This window comes from Callorhinus ursinus, unplaced genomic scaffold (assembly GCF_003265705.2).
Source record: "Callorhinus ursinus isolate GAN/ISIS: 27379988/994484 unplaced genomic scaffold, GSC_fseal_2.0 scaffold10, whole genome shotgun sequence".
NCBI classification, from domain to species: Eukaryota; Metazoa; Chordata; class Mammalia; order Carnivora; family Otariidae; genus Callorhinus; species Callorhinus ursinus.
Window position 1 is genome coordinate 84,319,354 of NW_027397072.1, and position 26,349 is coordinate 84,345,702.

At 37.8% G+C, this 26,349-nt stretch overlaps 1 protein-coding gene across 2 annotated transcripts in view; it reads left to right on the forward strand.

Annotated features, from left to right (window-relative positions):
* MRPS9 (mitochondrial ribosomal protein S9) overlaps positions 1-26,349 on the forward strand; it is a 61,929-nt gene that overhangs the window by 2,556 nt on the left and 33,024 nt on the right. For both annotated transcript variants that reach the window (XM_025869077.2, XM_073897919.1), the window contains exon 2: positions 8,358-8,537. In XM_025869077.2, the coding sequence (XP_025724862.1) occupies positions 8,358-8,537 (180 nt within the window). The remainder of the gene's footprint in view (positions 1-8,357; positions 8,538-26,349) is intronic.

The window sequence follows — 26,349 nt, forward strand, 5'->3', positions numbered from 1 at the left end:
GAGCCTGTTTAGGATTCTCTCTCTTTCTCCCTCTGCCCCCCACTCCCGCACACACTCTCTCACTCTCTCAGAAAAAACATAGTTACATTTTTCTTAGGGGCCATGTTTTATAAAACAGTGGAATAATGATAATCAAATACATCTCATACAGGGTATTTTTGCATTTTGTTTATATGTATAAGTGTATCCTAGGTGGTGATCTAAATAGTAGTTATTACTGTGGGTCACAGTCAGAAAAGTGAGAAACACTGATGACACATGGAAAAAGAAACAAGTTCTGTTAAACTGTGCCTCCTTGTGCTCAGTTGGGACCCTCATTAGCAGACTTCCTCTTGCATACCAATCTTGTGGTATACACGTTTTGTATTAATGCCGCTACAATTGCAAATATCTAAGTGTACCAAATTTGGGGTGGAGGAGGGAATCTTATTTGTGAATGGCAAAACTTCAGGTTATAAACCCCTGAATATCAGGGACCTACACACAGTTTACCGTAAGGTTTACAGAGATAAATACAGAAGAGCACAGAAATGCAGTGTCTAATGCAAATGAGTTGAAATGGGTAGAGTGGTGGGCAGCTTCTCGAATGTTCAGGAGCAGTTAGGAGTTACATGAAAAAAGAGAGGTATTGTGTTCTATGATGATGTAATAGGTACAGAAGAGACAGACGTACAGAGTCAGTGGATCTGGCAACAACAACTAATTGGTTATAGCAGTTATAATTGGTATAATAATTGGTGCGAGAATGGTGAGAGATGGGAAAGTTTGACAGGGCCCAGATTATGATTTGTTCTGCTATACTAAGGTACTTGAATTTTTTTTTTTTTTAATCTTTCACTAATGAGAGTAGCACTGGCATTATAAGCAGTTGACAGTCATGGTGTACTGCAGAGGTTACCCAGATTTTCTTAAATCCTCTATCAATATGATGTAAGAATGCTAATTTAGCTTTTTGAAATATTTATGACTTTTTAAAAAAGATTTATTTATTTTGTATATATATAGAGAGAGAAAGTGTGTGTGAGCAGGGGGCAGAGGGAGAGGAAGAGAGAATCCTCAAGTAGATTCCCCCCCTCCCCCTGATGAGCACAGAGCCCAACATGGGGCTCGATCTCAGGATGCTGAGATCATAACCTGAGCGAAACCAAGAGTTGAATGCATAACCGATTGAACCACCCAGGCGCCCCTGATTTTTTTTTTTAAGATTTTATTTTTAAGTAATCTCTACACCCAACATGGGGCTTGAACTTACATCCCCGAGATCAAGAGTTGCACGCTCTACTGACTGAGCCAGCCAGGCACCCCTATGACTTCTATAATAAGGAAAAGCAGTAGACCAGTTTTCTATTTTGAAAGTTAATATTACCAATTATCAATGATATGTCCTCTTAGTTTTATTTTCTGCTAAACAGTGCTTAAACTTTCTGTGTTCACTGAGTCAGTGCACCCCATGTTAAATTGGACTGTCTGCCAAAGAATGATCAATGGCATTTGGTGGCTTAGCCCTTGTGTATTTTGATTTTATTGTAAAAACATTGTTGTTCTTGTCTTAAATATCTGTTCTTTTCTTCTCTCATCTTATGGTCTCCTAGGAGCTTATAATGTCCTGTATTTATCATAGCATCCAGTTGGTTTATGATGGGGTCTTAATAAAGTTTACTGATAAATTTCTTAAAAACTCTTTGAAATTAAAAATTGACTTGCATTTGTATCAAACGCTGTCTGCAGCTCTGTAAATTAGTTACGTTTTCCCCTAGGTAACTTTTGAATTTTTGAAAAAATCCCATTTTATTAGCAATGGAAATTAAAACTCCTTTGATGGGATAAGTTTTTTCTTTTGAGATCTCATCCGGTCCTTTTAAGGATAGATTTAGTGTACTAAATCTACTTGTATTATGCTTCATTGTTGTAAGTAGGATGATAAATTAATTAGTTATTTATTGCTGCATAACACGTTACCCCCAAATTTAGCAGCTTAAAACAGCAGACGTTTGTTATATCATGGTTTCTGTGCATCAGGACTGCAGGCACAGTTTTACTGGGTTTTCCCTCAGTCTCCCATAACACAGCAGTCCAGGTGTTGGCTGTGGCTCCAGTCGTCTCAAGGCTGGAGGGTGGAATTCTACCTCCCCATTTGCTCATTGTGTGTGGATGCTAGCAGGATTCATCTCCTGCCAGGCTATTGGACTGGCTGGAGGCCACCCTCAGTTCTTGTCACGTGGGTCTTTGTAGGGCAGCTCACCACATCTGGCTTCCATCAGGTTGATCAAGGGAGGGGGAAAAAGAGGGAAGACAGTCTTTTTGTAACATGATCTTAAAGGTGACATTCTATCATTTTCATAGTATTCTGTTCATCAGAAGCAAGTTACTCAAGCAAGTTACAGAAGCCCACACTCAGGAGGGGATTGAACAACAGGATGAATACCAATGGTAGAATCATTGGGAGCCATCTTGGAAGCTATCTGCAACTAGGAAAGACCCACGTTTACTTCTTTTTTATTAACTAAGTGTCTTGTGTGTTTAGGTCTTTCCCCTACAGCTGGTTTGTAAACCTCTTGAGAAAAATAGCATAACCTTTGTATCCCCACTCTGATGCCTAGTACAGTGCCCACAGATACCTCCTAGATGCTCACTGATCATCTCCTGAATTTAAGCTTGTGAAGAGTTCTTACATATAGGGATATGTGCATGTGTACATGTGTGTATGCACATGTGTATACATGTGAACACCTGCCACACTCCTTTTTGCCAGATAGATTAGTAACTTTAAGAAAACTGCAGTTTGACCATGCTTCATGTTTCCTTCTCTCAGTATGGCAATGTTCGCGTTTTAACACCACTCAATTCTGCTTGACAGTTATTTCTGTTAAAATTCAGTAGATAGCGTGGCCCATAGTAGTTGATTAAATTTGTTAAATGAACTTGTGAAATAGTTTACTTTTTAGAATTTTATTATGAAAAATAAAGCATTTTCAGTCAGGCATTTACAAAAATAGAATAACGAACGCAATGTATATATAAGTTAACCGGCTTCAACAGTTATTAATGTTTTTGTAATCCTGTTTCATCTGTCTCCCTACCTTTTTTTCTGTAAGCTTTTATGTAAATCTGAGACTTTCCATTATATTACTTATGTGTATACTTGAACGTGCATCTCTAACAGGTAGATTTTAAAAGAAAAAAAAAAACATGGCGGCACCTAGGTGGCTCAGTCTGTTAAGCGTCTGCCTTCGCTCGGGTCCTGATCCCAGGGTCCTGGGATCAAGCCCCGAACTGGGCTCCCTGCTCAGTGGGGAGTCTGTTCTCCCTCTCCCTCTGCCCCAGCCCTCCACTCGTGCTCTCTCTCTCTCTCTCTCAAATGAATAAATAAATCTTTAAAAAGACAAACATAAGCTTCCATGCCGCTATGCACATATCTGACAGAATGAACAGTAATTTTAATATCATCTGTTACCATATTCAAATTTCCCTGGTTGTCCCAGCAATAATTTTTTATAGTTGGTTTGTTTAAAGCACAATTCAAACAAAGCCCCTATATTTTATTTGATTGGTAAGTATGTTAAGGCTCTAAATTTATAAGATTGTGTAAAGAAAATAAATGGTGAATTTTGCTTAAGTAGTGTAGTAGATTTCCTTGTTTAACCTTTTAATTGTCCATTTCCCTTTCAGCAGGGCACTCTGTTTTCTCAGGAGGAATGAGTTCTTGCCCACTGGATACAATCTGGAAGAACTATAATCTGGGGCATCTGACCCAAAGTAGCCCCATTAGGTAGTCCCTCCCGTGAGATCTTGACCAGAGAGCTAAGGACAGTTGGAATAGCATTTTATCTTAATGGCCACAGACTTCTTGAATGTGTTGTGGATCATTGGAGTTCCTGTTTTTTAGCTGCCTGCTTCAAGTTACAGTCCTGGGCCCCTGTTAGTCTTCTAAGAAATGTCTCTTTTGCTTAAGCAAAGTCATTTTCTTTTGCTTGCATTCAGAGACCTCTAGCTGATAAAAATATAAACTCATTCAAAAAGGTTACTATCCTTTCTCACTTGGTGTCCTTATATTGTTTCTATCCATGTTCTCTCTAATCTGACTTTAGTCTTTACCTTTCTTTTTATTCCTCAAGAGTATTTTTTCTTTTGCCTTTTCTATTCAAATAAGCGGCAGATCCTTCTTTGTTCCGTTTTTATCCGATTGAACAAAAAGGAAACTCCTTAATACTTGTAATATCATTAAAGTAGTGTGTAGCACTGGCATTTGGCCAAATTTGGGACATCACTGCTCTGTCAGGATGTGTCTGCTTCTTTGGCAACCGGCTTGATTGAAATTATAGTTGTCTGACCCACTGATTATCTTAAAAAAGAAACAAATCTGTCAAGTTGTATCTGTACCAGTCCATAAAAACAAAGTGTGAGGAAAATTCTCTGTCATAGCTTTTCAGTTGGAAATAGAACCTGTAGAGAATTTTGTTGATTTGTACTTATCAGCAAAGCACGTTCTTTCCAGGAATTCTGGCTGTTCGTAGCTAAAGATCTAGTGGATTCACATTCAGCATCATCTTACTTAATGGATTGTTCTAATGAGAAATGGACTCTTGAATGTAAATATTTTTGTGTGAATCATTGCTGTAATTGAGAACAATTATAAATCTGTTCAGTAATCTGGTACTGATGCTGTGATGGCTTTATAATAAATCAGATGCCATATTCTTAGGCAGTGTATACCAATGTCTTTGAAAAGATTCTAAAGATCCTAAAGAGATTTTATGAAAAATAGCAAAGTAGGGACTTTTTAAAAAAATTCCTAAGTGAACAACAATAAAAATTTTTTAGTTTTTTTAAGCCTCATTTATGTTAAAACTAAGAAAGCCGCCATATGTCACAAAGTCAGAAGAATATAGACAGACACAAGATAATTTTAAATCAAGTGAAGAAATGAATCTTCAAGCCAATAATCAACTCTTTTGCTTGAGGTGATACTAAAATGTCAGAACAAAAGAAAAGGAACAGTGTGGGAGAGAGAGATGAAGAAAACACAAATTATTTTACTATAACTGCTTCACACTGTCAAGGACATTCTTAAAAGGTTGGGTTAGGGAGAGCTGTATGAAACAGGAGATAAGAAAATATGATTAAAGAAATGGTTAAGGAAAGATTTTTAGAGATAGACCAGTGATTTAAGAGCTAAAAATTCAGAGTGGCTGCAGAATTAACACCACAGAAAACAAAAAAATCCCAAGGATTAAAGGTTTAAAAATCATACAGGATGCAGAACAAAGAGATAATAAGACTGAGAGAAGCTGATATGAATGGAGGACAGAAAAACAGATAATTTCTATAGTCGAAAAAGAAAACAGTAAGTAAGTGAGAATTCAGTGAGTGTTACTTTCTGAAGTTGACGGGAGAAATAATTTAAACATTTTATTCAGAGACATAAAGGTAATCATTACTAAAATAAAAGGCTGTTTGGTGTCTAAATCGCTAGATCAAGAGACAAATATAAAAAAAAACTACAGACCACCTAGCAAAAGAAAGAAAACAGGAATGAAAACATAAAAACAATAAAGATAAAAATAAGATAGAAAATGAGACAGTATCTATTAAGTCCATTTGAATAGGATGTTCTCGTGTATTAAAAAACCTCAGATTGACTCAAATAAAAACTAAAGTGAATCAAAATTTCAGTGAAAAATATGGGCAGTGATATTCCAGGGAAAGGCAAAGGGAAGTTTGAATATTTGAAAATATTACGATTCAACAGAATTAAATTCAAGGTAAAAGTATTGCCTGAGAATGGAATGCTGGATAATTTGAAGGGTACAATTTGCCTGATGATAGAACTCTTCTGAACTAATTAGTACATCGAATGTACCACTGAAACATACAAAGGAAATATATAGGAAACAGGAAGATAATTAATAAAATATAGCTATTGTATGGATATGGATTCATAACTGTTTCTTTGGTATTATTCTGGCTCACATCCAGTATAAAGGGGTGCTTACATTTTTTTCTTATTTTCTTTAATTGTTCTTTCTACTTTACAACCACTGTATCATTGCTCTTTGAATATGAAGTATTCAGTCCATCAAACCTGTCTCCCCTTACTCTGCAGACCCATCTCTTGTCCTGTTTCATTAAAAAAAAAAAAAAAAAATGGTCATAAGACAAGCAATCTTACCTTTCCGTGTACTTTCCCTCACAAACTGTGTTGTTTCTTTGCATAGTAAAATAGATGTTTCTTATTCTAACACTAATGCCTGCCATTTCCCCTACTTTGATGGTGTCACATCACGTCCCACGCTGATTATTAACAGACGGCATCTCTAGCTCAGATCTCTCCTGTGTACACACCCACAGAGCCATCTGCCTCCAGGACACCTATCTCTCCCGGGATGCCCATCAAGCATCTCAAACTTGTCATGCCCCAAATTGAACTCATCACTTTCTTCCTAATCTTACTCTTTCTTTAGAACTCATTACTTCAGTGAGTGGAAGTCTCCCATATTCACTGGGAGACTCATTTCTCCTGAGGGCTGTGGTTGGGTGATCGGTGGGAAGTGTAGTGGAGTCACCTGTATTACAAATGGATTGTTTAGTTATGGACCAAAACATCTTGTCATATGACTTACGAAACCAGCAATGTAATCATCCTTTTGGCAGTGGAACATTGGGGAAAATCAGCTCTACTCAGTGACAGCTGCTTTCTCCTCTAGATCCATAGCTTTGCCATGATTCTTGGCGCAGACAGGCATTTTATCTTCACTTTGAATACGGGAAGCAACATCTTCCCGTATTCAAAGAAAACATGAAATCATAAAAAAAAGAAGAAAGAAAGAAACAGAAGCAAAACCCTGGAAAAAGTAAAAATATAGTAAGATGGTAAACTCTTGAGATGAGGATTTGGTGCTGTTGGCACTGGCGGTGGGGAGAGGTAACAGGGATGTACAAAGAGGCTGTATAAGGGCAGGCTAACTATACGGTAAGCAAGTTTGGGTCATGTTTTTACTGATTGATAGTGACACTGTATCTTTATAAAGCATCTTAAGATTCTCAATAATATAAAGAGAGAAACTCCTTTGTGCTCTCCCAAGGAAAAATAAACTATAAAGTTTCATGGAATTTTAAAATGCCTTCCCTATCTTACTCATTTAGGAGTAGCAAGAAATCATTTTATCACTATTTTGATTTGTGAGAGTTTAAGAACATAATTTTTACTATTAATAGGTTATTGTAATATTTGTCTGTATTTTTTCTTCTGCTTCTTGTTACTATACTGACAAATTATTAGTTACTTGAATCTCTGATTCACGAAGAGTTAGGGAATGGATGAGGCAGGGATGGTGTTGGTGTTGGTATGCACGAAAGAGAATTTATGGTAATGAAAAGGGAAGTGAATGAGTTACTAAGAATTACAGTTCTTAAGGTCTGAATTGCTTAAGAGTGCTTAAAATTGTTGAGGCTGGGATGAAATTTGAGAACCACAGATTAAGATTTTGAAAAAAGCCAGGACCAGAAATATCTGTTCTAGTTATATCCAGCTACTGAATGTGGCTAAACGGTCATTTGAAACTATTTTTCTGGTTCTTTAGCACCCTTTATTGTAGGTGAACTATTAATGCCTTGAGGGGAAATTCCTAGTGCTACAGCATAAAAGGATCAACAGCAGCAAGTGTGATATCATTACTGATAGTTTAAAAGGATGGGAAAGCCCTTATTTCTGTAAGTCAGTGTATTGAACCAAATTAATGATAAATCATGTCAGTGCTTAGTGAAGCAGTTTCTTCGCCGTATCAGCTTAAAATAAGGACCACAGAATTGTCTTAAGCTAAGCTAAACTATTATTTTAAGGCATTGAAAGATGGGCCATAGTTGTACCCTTAAACAAGGTGACTACCAGTAGCCTAAGTGTGCTATCCCCCAGTACATGCTCCTTCCTTCCCTTGACTTCTGCTTGCTAGGTTCTGTCTGCACGTGCATTTGTCTCTTTTTAAGGGAGTGGCATTTTACTCTTCATTGCCTGCGTGTCAAATATCACAACTAGTTGACCTTGATCCATCGGTATCAAATGTGGATGTTTGTAGTAGATAAGGAGGGTAGCATATTACTTACAGGTATTTTGGGTTTTAATGTGTTGAAATGCCAGTAGTTTAAACTACTGTGTAAGGAGAGGCTTTTAAAAGCAAGCTTTTGAGGGGAGGACAATTTCTAACAGCTTTCTTAACAGGCCTTTTACCTGTTCCCAGACTTGCCAACTGAGTACTATAATAAAGACAACTGTTTGAACATCCTGTTTTATATAAAGACCGTGGCGTACAAGATCATTATTTAACTTAAAATCTTTTCTCTTTGTTTATATTTTCTGCTAGATATTAAGGCTAAGGCACACCACAGGTGTAACAACAAAGAAAAATGTTGCAGCCTTAAGACGTGAAACTTACACAGTGGATTTTATTAAAAAGCAGATTGAAGAGTTCAACATAGGAAAGAGACATTTAGCCAACATGATGGGAGAAGATCCAGAAACTTTTACGCAAGAGGATATTGACGTAAGTGCAATTACTCTGTTGGGAAAGTAATTGCTGTAGAGTTTGTTTTTTTATGATTTATTTATTTTAGAGGGGGAGAGAGAACGCACTAGCGGGAAGGGGCAGAGGGTGAAGGAAACTGAAGCAGACTCTTTGCTGGGCTCTGAGCCTGATGCGGGGCTCAATCTCATGACCCTGAGATCACGACTTGAGACAAAACCAAGAGTTGGACCCTTAACCAGCTGTGCCACCCAAGTGCCCCTAGCTCTGTGTCAATTTTAATCTGTCAGAATAAGGACAAAAACCACTATGTATTGCAAGTTAGAACCACGGTTTCAAAGAGAAATGCTACTCTGTATTTGAAGCATTGTGAAGCATAGTGAGTTTTAGATTTTAATGAGAAATGGATAATTTTCTTGATTCAAGGTCTTAGGAGCCATTGTGAATGCTCAGACACAATTTGGAAACATTTATCCTATTGTGGAGTCTAAAACTCAGCTTTCTTACAAAATGATAAAACAGATGGTGATGGAAATATAGTGAAGTTTACAGGAAATCCCATAAGTAAACCTGAGTTGAGTGTTTTTTATTATCTTAATTATGTATTTGAATTTTCAAAGTCAGGGCATGTTCTAAATGATTTGAGAATTAAAGTTAGAACTCTGTTATTGTTCCTCTCTTGAGTTGTTCTAACCCTAATAAAAGTAGTAATAATAAATAATACTTTTTGCCAGACATCCCAACATAGCTAGCAAAGGTACTTAAAATTTAACCACTTTGCAGCTTGTTCTAACTTTTTAAAATTTTATTTCGAATTCCAGTACAGTTAATGTACAATGTTATATTAGTGTCAGGTATACAATATAGTGACTTAACACTTCCATACATCACCCAGTGGTCATCATGACAAGTGCCCTTAATCCCCTTCACTTATTTCACCTATCCCCCTCACCTCCTCCCCTCTGGTAACCATCATTTTGTTCTATACAGTTAGAGTCTACTTCTTGGTTTGTCTCTCTCTCTTTTTTTTTCTTTGCTCATTTTTTGTTTTGTTGGTTTCCTGAATTCGACATATGAGTGAAATCATATGGTATTTGTTTTTCTCTGACTTCTTTCACTTAGCATTATACTCTAGCTCCATCCATGTCATTGCAAATGGCAAAATTTCATTCTTTTTTATGGCTGAATGATATTCCAGGGTGTATATATGTGTGTGTGTATATCACATCTTCTTTATCCATTCATCTATCCATTGACATTTAGACTGCTTCCATGATTTGGGTATTGTAAGTAATGCTGTTATAAACATAGGGATGCATGTATCCCTTTGAATTAGTGTTTGGGGGTTGTGTTTTTTTGGGTTTTGTTTTTTTTTTTTGGTAAATGTTGGGTTAGTGCTGGATCATAGGGTAGTTCTGTTTTTAACTTTTTGAGGAATCTCCATACTGTTTTCCATAGTGGCTGTACCAGTTTGCATTCCCACCAACAGTGCACGAGGGTTCCTTTTTCTCCATATCCTTGTCAACACCTGTTGTTTCTTGTGTTGCTGATTTTAGCCATTCTGACAGGTTTGAGGTGATGATGTTGGAGCATCTTTTCATGTGTCTGTTGGCCATCTGGATGTCTTCTTTGGAGAAATGTCTGTTCATGTCTTCTGCCCATTTTAATTGGATTATTTGCTTTTTGGGTGTTGAGTAGTATATGTTCTTTATATATATATAAAGAACATATAGGTGTGTGTGTGTGTATATGTGCTTTGTTAAATGCTTTTTCTGTATCTATTGAGATGATCATATGGCTTTTATCCTTTCTCTTATTGATGTGATATATCATGTTGATTGATTTGTGATTATTGAACCACCCTTGCATCTGGAAATAAATTCACTTAATTGTGGTGAATGATTTTTTAATGTATTGTTGGATTTGGTTTGATAGTATTTTGTTGAGATTTTTGCATCTAACTGATGCTGACCTGTAGTTTTCTTGTATGTCTCTGTCTCATTTTGATATCAGGGTAATACTTGGCCTCATTGAATGAGTTGGTAGGTATTTTCCTCTCTTTTTAGAAGAGTTTGTGAAGAGTTGGTATTAATTCTTTAAATGTTTGGTTGAATTCATTTGGGCTTGGGATTTTTTGTGGGTAATTTTCTTTATATTACTGTTTGCATTTAAAACTGGCCCTTCCCTCTCTCCTGGTGACCTATGTGTCCCTGAGTAACTGTTCTGAGCAAGAGGATCCCACTACCCAACTGAGTTTACTACCTTTTTGGTTATACATGGAGATATTTAGCTCACTGAAAGAAACAGAATTGTTCAACAGTTTTGTAATTTTGTCTGAGAAGATAACCATTTTCATAATGTATTAAAATTTATATGTTGTTTGGAGTGGTTAGTTCAGTGCTTGGATCTTTAATCAGAATATTTGTTTGGGTTGTTAAAAATATTTTCAAGAGGATTTAGCTTCTAGGTAGTAGACATGGCGTATAATTTTATTCATTTACCTGGTTGAAAGCCTAGGCTCACTGTATAATTTTCACATTGGTAAATTAGGTGCCATTGTGTTACTATTACTATTAAATGCAATAAGTAAAATCTACCATAATTTGAATCCTTCACTAGTTCTCTGATTGCCTTTGTCACACAAATCTTCCATCCCCCACCTAAGACTGCGTGTTGAGGAGAACAGTAGGAAGTACTCTTGAATATATTGATTTATCATTGAGTGATCGACACCGGAGGTGGTATCATAACCCTCAGGTTGAGATTTTGTCTCACCCAGCACATTGCCTAAATGCCTGCATGGAAGTGTTAGCTCCTTTCACACCGGTGACGTAATTCTGCTGCGTTAGACTTACCTGCAAGTGATTGATCTGCCTCACTAAGTCTCACATTTTATATCAATGAACTCTTTGGGCATTTTATTAAATTTAGTGGGTTCTCTTTGGCATCTAAGTAGATGTAAAAGCAAAAGAGAACAGTGACAGCCAACTGTTACCAAAGTGTTAAAATTACATACCCATTGCGGTTCCTCGTTTTGTGTTTTTCAAACAGTTTTTCAAAACTGTTATTTTTGTTTGAGATTTGGCTGTATATATAACCTGAAAGAGAGTATATAGCTAATGAGTCTTATGTAGCATTTACATACTGACAAAATGCTTAGTTATTTCTAAAGACAAAACCAAATAATTTGATATCCAAAATCAGGAAACTATTTTAAGCTTCCAGATAATTTTTGGAAGAACGTCATGATTGCTTTTATATATTTAGAGGTTATAATGCTTTTTGTAATGTGTTTGGCTTTTAATACAAAATTTAAAACCAGGTACAGTGATTTTTCTCTTATTTTATATGATCAGGAAATTCGGTATTCCACAGAAGTGAAGTTTTCAGATAAGGGAAACCTATTTTTAATTGTTACTGGTAATGAAAAATACCACCACTTATTAAAAACCTCCTATATATGTTCAAGATGCTTTCTGGGAGCCTGATTTACATTACCATACTCAGTCAGAAAAATGTTGTGGGGTCTTTATTGTTGAGGAACCCAGAGCTGTACAAGGTCTTCCTATATGCAAAGTCTGTTTTTCCACACTTTCAAGATTAATTTTTTGGGTAACATTTTCTAAAATAGTGTTCTCCCCAACCTTATTTAGTAGAGTATAGTGAGTATAATTTAACCTTACAGTGCCTCAGGATTTTCCTTTCAGTATGGTTGTGAAGCTGATACCCTGGCAGGGGCTCGTAATTCCTGTACTGAATGGCCTGGCTATGCTGTAGTACTGATTCCTGTCATCTCCTTTCCTGTCAGACATCCTGTCAGGATGTCTGTGTGCGCGCATCTGCCTCTGGCCCTCTCGCCTTCCAGCCTTCTGGCATAACTAAACTTGTTAGGCCTGTGAATTAAAACTAAGAGCCCTTGGACTTGGCGTGAGGACCTGTGTGCCCTTCCTACTAAGTAAAATCATGAATTTATGTGATCTGTGTTAACTCTTCGTAAGCATTTTTTTTGTGTGGATTTCTAGGTTTAGAACTTTATTCCAGAAGGTTGAACTTGAATAGAAATCTGGCCCCTGGCCTTACTGAGTCCAGCATATAGATATGTGAAAATTATACCTAGCTAATCTTACATGTTAGTGTTTCTTTAAGTTATAAAGTTTCTTAAAGAGTACAGATGTGGGTTGGTAAAATAGAAAGGATATGGCAGATAAAACTTTATGAATAAAAATAATTCTATGTCACTTTTAATATTTACTTAAAAGTTACGTTATTTAGAAGTTTATTATTAAAGCTACAGCATTGTATATCTGCTAGATTTGTTTTTGCAAAATTACTTTTTTATATTTAATGCTCAATCTTGGTATTGTATTTATATGAAAAAGTTATTTTTGGCTTGTGAAATAACACATTAACTGGAAAGAAATTAGTCATGAGCAAGTACAGATTTTCTCCATTTCAAGGTAGTTTCATTTTCATTTTTGCCTAATATTTTAAGTTCTTTTGAAAAGAAAGAAACCACCTATTACACTTCCCCACTGAACCACTGTGATGCTACTGACCACCTGTGGCAGATCTGGCAGGAGGAAAGCAGGTGCCCTGTATATAGTAACATGCATATATACATGTATACATGAATACTATATATATATATATATATATATATATATATATAGTTGCAAGTACTGACATGCTTGCTGTTTTGAAAATATATCTTAATGCTGTGGTTCTTAACTCCCATTCCTCAGACCTTTAACATCACAGGTTACTGCCAAATGTTGATCAGCATATAAAAAATATTTTTAGCTCTCACCGTACAGTTACCATGAGGAGGATTGAACTGCCAGATTGAACATTGCACTGAGTGGGTTCTGTAATTGAACTTAAAGTAGTTACAGTTTGAGGGGCGCCTGGGTGGCTCAGTTGGTTAAGCGACTGCCTTCGGCTCAGGTCACGATCCTGGAGTCCTGGGATCGAGTCCCGCAATGGGCTCCCTGCTCGGCGGGGAGTCTGCTTCTCCCTCTGGCCCTCCCCCCTCTCATGTGCTCTCTCTCCATCTCTCATTGTCGCTCTCTCAAATAAATAAGTAAATAAATAAAATCTTAAAAAAAAAGTTACAGTTTGGCCAAGGGAAGACACTACTTTACTGTCTGGAGACTAAAGAAATCAGCTCCAGAGCCTGTGACAGAGGCAGAGCTGCAGCGGTTTCCCTCAGTGACCCAAAGGGAAAGCCTGGTCCAGTGACATTGTTACACATTGTTATACTTGAGCAGACACTGGGTGACAGTGATTTCAAAATCATGCTGTCAGCACAGAAGAAAGTTGAGAACCACTGCTATTTGCATTTTCCTTTTTGAATTAAGTGGTATCAGTTACCAATTTTAAGTTGGAGACATCTCAGTGATATTAAATATTATGGATACAAAATTGCACTTGCATTTACTAATGTCTTTATTTGGGAATTAAAAGTTAAGTTCTACATTACTGTAGAATTTCAGGAAAAAAGCCAGCAAATTGATAAATAGCACTGCTGAAGTCTACCAATTACTTTTTAATTGGTATTATAGGCCTCATTCTGAAATCAGAATGTTTTATTCTCCTAAGTGTGAATATGCTGTATGAAGTTTCTCTAATTGATTTGCTGTGCCCATTCCATTTGATGTATCATTTTTCACAATATTTCATAATTTGTGCTCACTTCTAATGAACAGAGTCGTTAGGACAGGCATGTCTAAGTACAACTGACAGCTAACATTAGGTGCCAGATGCAGTTTATAAAGCTATGTAGAACTGTAGAGAACAGTTTAAATAAATTAGCACCTGTACATTAGTCTCACTTGCTGGTAATTTATAAGCGAATCAGTAGAGATGACATTTAGGTAAGTCATTGATCAAGTTAACAGCTGCAGACCCACTGCCCAGCTGGGATACCTAATTAATAGAGATTGCATTCCTGACCCAGTGCTCCTCCTGGGTTGAGCCTGCAATCCTTTTATACTTTGATTTAAGCCTAAGAATGTAGTTAAATACTTTGCCTTCATTTTAGGGAACCCTTGAATTACCAGTATTCTAGTTAAAAATCTGAAAATGTAGGAAACATATTTACAAAGGAGAATTGCCTTACTCCATGACTTATTTGGATTAATTTGTTTTAAAATTTACATTCTTTATTTTTGTCAGCACTTTTTTGTTTTAGATCCAGATGAACAGTGCTACGGTCTAATAAATTTTTAAAGGTTCCTGTAATTACCATTAAATGTATACTCCATTTTTTTATTTCCAAAAGCATGGTTTTTGTGTTTTGTTTTTTTGTTGTGACAACCGTTGAACCTACTTCAAATATGAAACAATTATTTCAAATAATTGATGTTAATTAATTAACATAAGTTTAAAACCCCTAAAAACTTTCTTACGCTGAATTCCATACAAATTTCAGAACTTAATATAGGAAATACTAAACTAGAACTTATAGGAAAATGCTCTTTTTTTCCTCTCTCCCTCCCTCTGGCTCAGAGTTTCTTCTGAGTGAACTTCAGACTGAAAGAATAAGTCATCAACAGCCTCAAAATCAGAGTAAGGCAGTGATTTGGTATCTCCTTCAGGTATGTATATTCATGGATATTGGCAGTGTTTGCATACCAGTGTGTTAACTACAGGCTACATCCAGAATCTAGTTCCTAGACTGGGAAAGGTTCTCTTGAAACACAAATGCTAACCTAAAACAAATAACATTAGGCCAGTAATATTGCTTTCAAGCTTCTTGAAGAATTGAGTCCCAACTGATAGACAGTTGGCCCTCGAACAACACAGGGGTGAGGGGCGCTGACCCCCTGTATAGTTGAAAATCCGCATATAACTTGACTCCCTCATCACTTAACTACTTACCAACAGCCTACTATTGCCTGGAAGCCTTTACTGATAACGTAAGCAGTTGATTAACACAGATTTTGTATGTGATGTCTATTATATACTGTATAATTACAATAAAGCAAGCTAGAGAAGAGAAAATGTTATTAAGAAAATCATAAGGAAAATACATTTACAGTACTGCGCTGTTTGTCAAAAAAAATCAGCACATACATGGACCCGCAGAAGTTCAAACCTGTGTTGTTCACGGGTCAAATGCATTATTTTTGTCTTTTGTTTTTGTGGAAGAACTGAGTGTTGCTCAGTTTACATAACCGTGTTTTACGTAGATTGTTTAGAAGTGAAAAGGTGCTTTATTTCAGATAATTAAGAAATTTCTGTTAGTTCTTTTGTTGATAAACGTGGTCCAGGTGGGCCAAACCACAATTCACATGTGAAATGCCAAGTTTCCTCTAATTTGAAGATACTTGAAGACCTAGGCCATGTCCTACTGGTACTTCTCTGGTGCCTGGTAAGTGTCACATGCACCAGGGAATCTGAGAACATTATAGTTGATAGATGGGTTAACATTAACAGAGTCAAGTATTTCTCTCACCGCCTTCCTCCACTGGTTTTCTGGTTGACTTAATTTCACCTTATAATATTTGAATTCTGCATTTTTACCATGCTAATACAGGTATTTTTGAATAACATCAGGAAAACTGCTTAAAAATAACTGAATTATTTTAACACTTTCTTTGCCTTTGTTTCTCCTTTTCTTTTCTGGTACTTTTGAACCTTTCCCGACCAAATCTTTACCTTAATTTAAAATTTTATGGGAAAAGCCCTTCTGCCCCTAACCATTTTTGTTACTTATTTTTTATTATAATTCTCTTCTTTGAAATACCATCCATAGCTTTATGTTGAACTGGGAATAGTATTTTTATATTGTGTATTTTGGGAAGCCCCAAGGACTCAAGAGATTAGCCCATGGAAGACTTTATCTTTCATGAAATGTTTTTCCAGTGTGGGACAGAGGCTGTCAGTTGTAAGGAGTGAGGATGAAGTTGTCTGCCATCTACAAGGAGAGCTTGAGGAAGTCTCTTGAACCTGTGGCTTTTAATAGAAACCGATTGAGGAAGCCAAAGGGACAAATTAGTGGGGGCATGGAGAGAGGTAGAGAGTTAAATGCCATATTTGGAAGGGCTTGAACAAATGCCTTTGTACTAAAATAGGTGTAAAGTCACTAGGCCCTAACAGACCCCTTTATGGGTGTGGGATGTGCCTGCCACTGAGCTAACTTCTCCTAGCCTGGCTTTGAATTGCCACTGAGTTATCCTGGTCAGGAAAGGCGAAATCTTATCATTGAGGCTCCTAGGATAAGAAGACGCTCTGAAAGACAGGAAGCAGGAAGGCTGTTGTGCTCCCTGATGGGTCTTGCTCCCGTTGCAGGGGCCAGTGCCCTCAGAGCTGATGCAGAGCTTCTACTAACGAGATGGCAGTGACTTCAGTGAGACCGTACAGGTGAGGTGGGTGCTGGAACAGCAGACTGCAGCACATGTGTTCTCATACTTTGCAAACGTGCAGAATGTCCAGAAGCCATGTCACTACCAGCAGCAGACTTTGGAGAGAAAGGTGATCCACACCTTCCTCTCCTCACCATTCTTGCCTTTAAGATGGTGGTGGGGACAGTTACTGTGGACCTGGACTGAAGGCCCTGCAAAGTCTGGCTGGAGTGTTCCCTGAAGGGCATGTTGCAGACAAGGCTTTGTCTTCAGGAGCTCTGGAGGATGACTTGTTCCTTCAGGTAGGCATTCCGAGGCTACAAGAAAGAGGTGGATGCTTGTCATTTTTGTCGTTATGTTTGGTTGTTTTTTTCTTTGTTTCTGGGAGAAAAGAGGTGCAAAACAAGCAGGAGTTTTCAGGATTGGTCACAACTGGATATTTATATACATATATATATATATATTTTAAGATTTTATTTATTTATTTGACAGAGAGAGACACAGCGAAAGAGGGAACACAAGCAGAGGGAGTGGGAGAGGGAGAAGCAGGCTTCCCGCGGAGCAGGGAGCCCGATGTGGGGCTCAATCCCAGGACCCTGAGATCATGACCTGAGCCGAAGGCAGATGCTTAACGACTGGGCCACTCAGGCGCCCCTATTTATATCTTTTTCTTTCCAGTAGCAAGTTAAGATTAACTGTGGAAAGGAACAACAGACGATGGGAGGTGAGGAGAGGACAGTGGGGGCTGTCCTGAATTAATAAACACTACAAGAAGACTAATTGGGTATCTGGAGTCTTTTGTGATGTTACTTTCATTTTTGCCCCTTTTGAGTGTTTGTGTGTATATAGACCTACATTTTCCTGCAACTGCCTGTATATAAATGTTTCTACTTCCTACTCCCAGCATTGAAATCCAGGCTGAAATGAGGTTTAGAATCCAAGTGCTCTCGCCTTAGACAAAAGCAAGTTAGTCATTCTGGTTATTAGCAGAGGGCCTCAGTGGTGCTAAGAGAGATGTCAGGAAATTCAGCTTTCCACATGGTTTCCATGATACTGAGCTCCCCATTCAAACCCGCAGGGAATCAAATCACAGAGTATTCAAATGTTCTCACCTCATGGAAGAGAAAATGAGGAATGGCTATCATGACCAGATTCTTCATAGAAATCTTCTATTCAAAGATGTTTTGGTTGTTAATATTCTCTCTTATGAAAGTGGGTATATGTTTGTTAGTTTAGACCAGTAAAATTAAATCACAGACTTTATAACTTTGTAACAGTTTAATGAAGTTTGAAAGCCTTGCTGAGATACACAATAATAACATCAGTGCAGTGCTATCCATACTGCTTGAAGGCTTCGGTTAAAATAGTCTAGAGCTGTGTGGTGGCCACTAGCTGTGTGGAATTGTTTGTAGGTAGTTAATATTAACGAACATTAAAGTTTAGTTCTCTAGCCACACTAGCCACATATCAAGTGCACAATAACCACATGGGCTACAGACTGTCATATCACCCAGCACAGATTATAGAATATTTCCATCATCGAAGAAAGTTCTTTCAGACTGTGTTGACCAGAGGATTGCTCCGTCACTTCCCCCCAAGTAAGAATTTGCATTTCTTGTCTTGTGTTATTTGAAAGAAAGGGAACAGTTGGGAAGTATAAGTGTTATCATTCTGCAATTTCATTTTTATATTGTTTTTGTGACATGATTCCAAATACCTGAAGAATTGGTTTTGAGAACAGTTCAAAAATACACCGTAAGAATAAATAGAAATTTAGAAGTCTAGGAAATGGTTGCTTTTATCTGGCAGAAACAGCAGGTTTACTAAAACAATTTCAGTTGTTCAGTTATTCAATTATAGAAGAACAAAAGATTCATGACTTACATGTGTATATATATCTGTGTACACACACATATACATATTTGTGTATGTATTTTACATGGGAGTAGGAATTGAAAATTGAAAACCTGAAATATTATAGGCTAATGGCAATAGCAGTAAACATTAATTTGTATACTTGTAAAAATTTCATTCATACAGAAAAGGAGAAATAATTGTATAATGCATGCCCTATGACCATCACCTAGTTTAAATAACTTAACATTTGCCATATTTGCTTCCCCTGTATTTTGTGGCTGAACTATTTTCTTTTTTTTTTTTTTAAAGATTTTATTTACTTATTAGAGAGAGAACGTGGTGGGGGTGGTGGGGGGCATCAGAGGGAGAGGGAGAAGTAGACTCCCCACTGAGTAGGAAGCCTGACCCCAGGCTTGATCCTAGGACCCAGAGATCATGACCTGAGTCTAACCGACTGAGCCACCCATGCGCCCCTGAACTATTTTAAAGTCAATTACAAACGTTATGATGCTTTACCCCTACATACTTGAGTATACATCTCCAAAAAATTAGGATACTTTCCTATATAACCACAATACCATTATCACATTTAACAAAATTAATTTGAATATAGTCTGTAGTGCAGTATGAGATCATTTATATATTAACCTGTATTTAAATGTCCCCAGTTATCTGTAAAGTGTTGTATTTTCTAGTTGATTCACTCAAGGACTCTGCAATCAATTTGCTTCTTTGTCCTTTGAGTACTATATTCCCCTGCTATCTGTGGTTTTGCTTTCTGTGGTTTCACTTATCTGTCCAGAAGCAGATGATCCCCCTTCTGACATATCAGAATGTCACTAGTAGTCTAACATTACATCATAGTGCCTCCGTCATTCGCTTCACATTATCTCATCACATAGGCATTTTATCATCTCATACCATCACAAGAAGATGTTAGTACAATACAATAAAGCATTTTGAGAAAGAGCCCACATTCACATAACTTTTATTGCAGTATATTGTTAATTATTTTATTGTTAATCTCTTACTGTATCTAATTTATAAATTAAACTTTATCATAGGCATGTATGTATAGGAAAAAGCATAGTGTCTGTAGAGATCAGTACTATCTGTGGCTCTAGGCAGCTTCTGAGGGTCTTGAAATGTATCCCCTGCGAATAAGGGGGACTGTGGTACCTGCCGATGTTCTCCATCTGGGGTGGGAAATCGGTGACTAAGAAACCACGGTCCTTTGCCTTCGAGAGCACCCTCTACATGTGACCAAGGTAAAATCCAAAGAATTGGTAACAGGGCCTGGGAGAAAGAACTGTAAGAAGGCAAAAGTAAGTTATTTGAGGAGCAGCTATGAATGTGCTGTTAGGATAACTTCAGTGGAACAATCCTAAACACAGCTGACAGTTGGGAATGGTTTGGAAACTACAGAAATAGATTTAGCCTCTCTCCACATGAATTTGCTCGACAGGAGGAGAATCAGAGGTGGCACTCTGAGGGAACTAGCATTTAAGGGAGGAGCAGAGATGTGTTTACAAGAAACCAGAGAAGAACTTGGAGAGTGGTAGGAGGGGACCATGGCTGTGAGGGGAAGACAGTAACCTTCTGTGGAAGAGACCTATAGGTCATGAGGCTCCAAAGGGAGGCTTGGTGAGGCCAGGCAATCACAGGAGCAGAATTATGGTAAGCCTGATTGAAATCTTTGAGCTAAAGAGTAAGGTCGTTGAGGAAGTGGGTATGTGCTTCTAAGGATGGATATGGGAATTGAGAGTGGTTTATTGGCCTGGGTGGCACTGGGAGTCTTGTGTAGGTGGCTCACACACAGGGCAGGAATTGGTATGTAAAGGAAAGGAGGTGAGCATCAGCCTTTATGATTGCTGCAAAAAGTGTGGAAGTTCAAGCCAGGGGAGAAGGATGGGGAGAGAATAGACTCGCCAGACGGTGTGGTGCTGGAGAGACCTGAGGGCTCTGTCTGTCCAGTGTGACTGACGTGGTAGGGCAGTAGACAAGTGTGGAGAGCGCTCCAACAGGTATAAACAACGAAGGGAAATGACAGAGCCCCCAGGGAGTCAGGGGAAGTCGCTCAGGAGGATTGGCCTTGGAGCTAGGTCTCAAAAGACAAACAGGAATATGTTAAATGGAGAAGTGGAATGATGGTATTCCAGGCAGAGAAAATAGTACGTAAAGGACCTGACTTGGCAAGGAACAAGTGACTGCTAAGAAAAGCCAAATGAAAAGTATTGCTGAAAAAAGGTTGTGGCCACTTCCCTTACTTCCCTCCGCATAACCTAGAAATAGTTGAAGCACAGGTCCTGTAAAATATTCTTTTGCCAACCCATGTTATTTCATGTGTACTCTGACAGTAACCCCCGTATGTGAGATTATGTGTGCATCTGTCTCTGCTGCTGGCATTCGGTCAGGAATCGTAGCTTCCTAAACTCTCGGAGTCCCTAGAACTTAGGTGCGGTGAATATTTGTTGAATAAAATTGATCAAGGTAAAACTGATTCACAGTAAATGGTCAGTTTCTTTTCCTTTGAGCATAGTTGGGCTTTTCTCCTAATTTTACCACTAACTAGCTGAATGTCCTTCATGCCAGTGGAGACGTAAATCCATTTTCTGAGAGACCTAGGTTGCCTCCCTGACCTCAGCAGGGAAGAGCACATTCAGATAGTAAATTTCAGGAGGTTCAGGTTCTAGCTTTGCCACTTTAAGTCCTAAAACAAAATAATGTGGAGAAATGTTTCACATAGAACATTTTTGTATAGCTCACATTTATCCAGTGCATGCGGGGTGCTGTGCTTTTGCAAATACCTTATTTAATCCCTACAACAACTAGATAAAGCTGATGTCCTTACAAGTTAGAATCACTGGGAATGGTGTTACCAGAGAATATTTTTATGGTTATAGGACATAGTAAGGGTCTTATGTTATTTAGACATTCACCACTCCCTCTGTTCTGAATTCTGAAGTGCAGCGAGAGTAAAGGTTTTCCTACGTTACAGCACATGATGCTCTGCCCAAAACACAGCAGTGGGCTGGCTGCTCAACTTGATACTCACACTCAGAGTTCTCTTCTTCCTATAAAAACTATTTTTTACAAAACGGTATTTACCTACTTGAGTTTCAGGCCTGGAAAGCCAACAAAATTGTTTTTTCATAAAATCCAGGTAGTCCTTTGTTTGCCTCAGAATTTGGAAGAAATCAATTTAGAGTGCCTGGAGGAGATAAATGGAAGTGATAGGTTAAGTCGTGGTCGCACTGTCCCATGCATGCTGAACAGATGACAGAACTCCTAGTGTGCCTTCCCTGTTTTCTATCTTCTGTTTGGTTAAAAAGTAACCAGTTTATGACTAATATAACACTGTGTTATAACTCCACTGGAATTAGAAAGTATATTCCTCATAATTTGGTATAAAAGATGTAATACAGATTTGGAAAAAAAAAAGCTGTTTTATGTACTGTTTCTTCTTTTGTTCCATTTCCTGCCATCCTTTGTTTTTCATTGTTTTTATTGAATTTGTGATTTTGCTGTTGATCTAACATGGTGTCGTGCTCTATGGACCTTCTCCACAGTACTTAGTACAGCACCTAATATAGTTTGGCACAAATATAATATAGTTGGTACAGTATAGCATAGTACATTGTACACGCCATGTCAGTAATTAGTAATAGAGTATATAGTATAGTATGATATAGTTGGTTGTATTATTATTATCACCTAGGGGCGCCTGGGTGGCTTAGTCGGTTAAGCGTCTGACTCTTGGTTTTGGCTCAGGTCATGATCTCAGAGTCGTGAGACTGAGTCCTGTGTCATGCTTGTGCTGAGCACCAAGTCTGCTTGTCCCTCTTCCTCTGCTCCTGCCCTCCCCTGTGCTCCTGCCCTCCCCCCTGCATTGCATGTTCTCTCTAAAATAAATAAAATCAACATGATCACCTAATATGGTGAGGAATTATGAATTAGTAAATATGTGTTAATTTATTCTTAGGTGAGATTTTTTTTTTAATTTCCACCAAATATTTTATTAACTTGTTTTTAAGTTAATACAGAGATTGCCTTAAGACCTAGACACCCTTTGCAATTGATGCTTTATTTTCAAGTTCTACTGATTAACTTCCTGGTGACTTGTCTATATCTTAGTTTTCATGAGAAATCTAGCTGCGGGATGAATTCTTTACATTTTCATTGCCTTCTTGAACTCTTTTCGGTAGTCCCCTAGGTTACTAGTAATTTTTATATTTGAAATGATGCCAGTGACAGCTTGAACCTGATTTGAAAGTTGGTTGGACTTACACCCCCGTGATCCTCGCGTGCTTACCCCAAGATGCAGAGTTGTACTTCAGTCTTCCATGCTAATATTCTCACCCAGGCCTTGAGTTAGTAGCCCCTTGGCTAAAATGTCTGACCAGCCTTGGGGATGCCATGGCTGACTGTGGGAACCAGACCTGAAGACCACCTGGCCCACAGGTGCTGTAGGCTCATGGTGACCCTGCTGAGACAGGTTAGGTTTGGAAAGACCCAATTGACTTATTTTTTAATTTTTAACATTTTCCCCTGATTTTTATTTTGAAATTTTTCAGATTTTCAGAAAACTTGAATATTCAATGAATAACAAACACACACGCACATATATACCTTTCATATAGATTTGCCAGTTAACATTTTGCCACATTTCCTTTCTCTATATAAAATTTATTTTGAGTGAGCGTTGAAAATGCAGTATCATAACACCTAACCCCCCTATTTGTATCAGTATTTACCCCTAAGAACATACATCCTTTATACCATTTTTCCACGATACCACTATTATATCTAATACAATTACAATAATTCTATAATGTCATATATTCTATAGTCTATATTTAAATTTTCTCAGTTTTCCCTAAAATGTCTTTATAACTAGCTAGTTTTGTAGAATCCAGACCACTTGTCTTATATAGTTGTCCACATTGTGGCTTTCTACTTGCTTTCTTGTTGATTAGATTTAGAATATATAAAGGGTAATACTTATGTGATGTGGTATACTTCCTGTTCCCTCACACCAGGAGGTACATAATGAGTTTGTCCCACTATTGATTGTACATCTGACCCCTTGGTTAATGTGGTGACCAGTAGACCTCTTTATTGTAAAAGTGATTTTTTTCCCCTTGTAACTAAGTTATCTGTAGGGTGATTATTTGGGGTTCTATTCTATATTCTATTCCCTAGTAACCTTTCAGCCAATGACTTTGTCATCCACTGGTGCTCCTTGGCTGAAATTGGAGATTACTTTGGAACTTATAAAACAGTGATTTTCTACTTCTGTCATTCCTTCTACTTTTATTAACTGGTATTGTTTCATAAAAAGGCCTTCCTTTTCTCCTTGCCCCCTCCTTCAGAACCCTGGAGAGAGAGAGAGTGTGTAGAGGCACACTCTTCGACATGTACGTACTGAGTGTGTTACCAGGCATTGTCATTGTTCTTTGATGTTCACATTGTCCCAAGTGTGGCCAGTGGGAGCTGCTTGAAGCTGGCTTCTCTGTCCTTTTGAGCACTTCCTTGTTTCCTGGCACAGGAAGGTGTCTTAGGCTTATTTTGTGCTTTTCCTGCTTTAGGCCTAGAATTAATCATTTCTCTAAGATACTCTGTTCCTTATACTAGGAAATTGTGTTTAGAAACCAAGATTTGGATACTAGGGGCCACTCATTGCTTTCAGAGTTTCATTGCATCTATGCTCTTTCAGGGGACAGAACTAAAAAGTACTATCTTTTAAATATTATAGGAATAATCCAGGAAATAATATTTTTTAAAGATTTGCCTAATTCAAACTTAACATTACATTTCTTCTTTTATGTTTGTATCTCTTCTACAGTAACATTTTTGGTCACCATACAATTAATACATTTATTTACTTTATGCTATAATATACACAGAATGTTTCAGAATTTTAATATTAATATCACTAACAATAAGCCTTCCGAGTAAAGTTGAAGATTTCTTTGCTATTCTTTTTTGTCATTAGAAATTAGGTTTATTTGTTTTTGTTTGAGGTTTATTTGTTTTTGTTTGTATTAAGTTTTAAGAGTTTCTTTTGGAAAATTTTGGTCTTTAATATATAAAGCATATTCATGCTTCGAAGTTCAGCTGAATAAAGGCATACCTTGGGAAGCCTTACTCATCCCCCTGGCCCTCACCCTGCTACCACCTAATAAGTGATGATTTTTATTAGTTTCCACTGTACCCTTACTTGTGGAAAGAAACCTATGTATATTTCTCCCTAGTCCTACATGTATTTTCTTATTTCTTTTTCTTACACCAAAGGTCACACTCTTAAGTACATTTACTTTTATCAATCTTTTATTGATAAAGGCATTTATCAATCTTTTTTTATGGCTAGAGTGCTTGATGGCATGGATGTGCCATCATTTATGCAGCCAACCTTGTGGGGGGGTGTTTCTAATATTTTGTTGTTATAAATCAGTGAATAACCTGTGATGATGTTGGTTTTGCCTGTGGGGGTATAGCTTATATAAAGGAATTCGCCCTGTTTTCTTCTCATGCTTGTTTGATTTGATTTTCTGTGTTTAGCTCTCTGACCCATCTGCAGTTCATTCTCGTGTACGGTGTCTGGTTTGCATCCACTTTTATGTTTTTCCAAATGGGAGTCAGTTGTCTCAACATCACTTACTAAAAAGTCTACCTTTTCTCCCTCAGAGAAGGAAAGGCAGAGGAGTCCCTGGTTTTAAAAAGAAAAAATGGTCACAAAATTAGCACTCGGATGTGTGATCTAAGGGTTTTTTTAGTGTCCGTTTTATTGCCAAAGGCCGAATGGGAGAATGACGCTTGACCCAGAGACACAGATGGGCTCCCTAAGATAACTGAATTGATAAGCCCCAAGTTATAGCTCCCTAACTTTCAGGGGCGAAATCTGGTCTAGCACATTTACTGTGTGGGTGAGCAGAGAGGCCCATCCTGAGAACAGCCTCTCTAAAAGAACAACACTGAGTTTACGTGAGCTGCCAGTTCATTTAGAGTTCAGATACAGTGCTAATAAGATCCAAGGCCACAGACTTCTCATCTGACACCATTCAAGAGAAATGAAAATGCATGTGGTTTCCTTTTAATTGTGAGGAGTGGTGTTCGAGAAGACGCTGTCATGGCTTACATAGTTGTCAAGTTGGTGGCAGTACTAGAGGTCAGGGGCTTTTGGAAATGTGTGGGGGTGAGATTCATCACAGGCACTAGGGATATTACTGGCATAGATGGTGAAGGGCCAGGGGTGTTAAGTGACCTGCAGGACACGGGAAGGGCAAGGCTGCCTACAACAGAGCTGTCACGCTCAAAATGCCATGGCATCCCCATTGAGAAACAGACATTTAAGAGAACTTGGTTGGAAAAATGTAGTATAAAAACCTCTCAAAACTTCTAGGAAGAGTTCAAAGAGCATCAAAAACATTTGGGCTATCACAGTGGATGAGACTTGGAGCCTGCTCTTTTCAGTATTCGGTCTTTGATATTTGCACTGCCAATGGGGAGTTCGATGGGGTGCTCTTGAGCACATTACCACCGAGTTTGTATAGGAGCAACTCTCGTTTGGCTTTTAAAAGAGAGATTTGTGGTGTCACATTCATGTTTGAAACTGACACTTGAAAATTGTT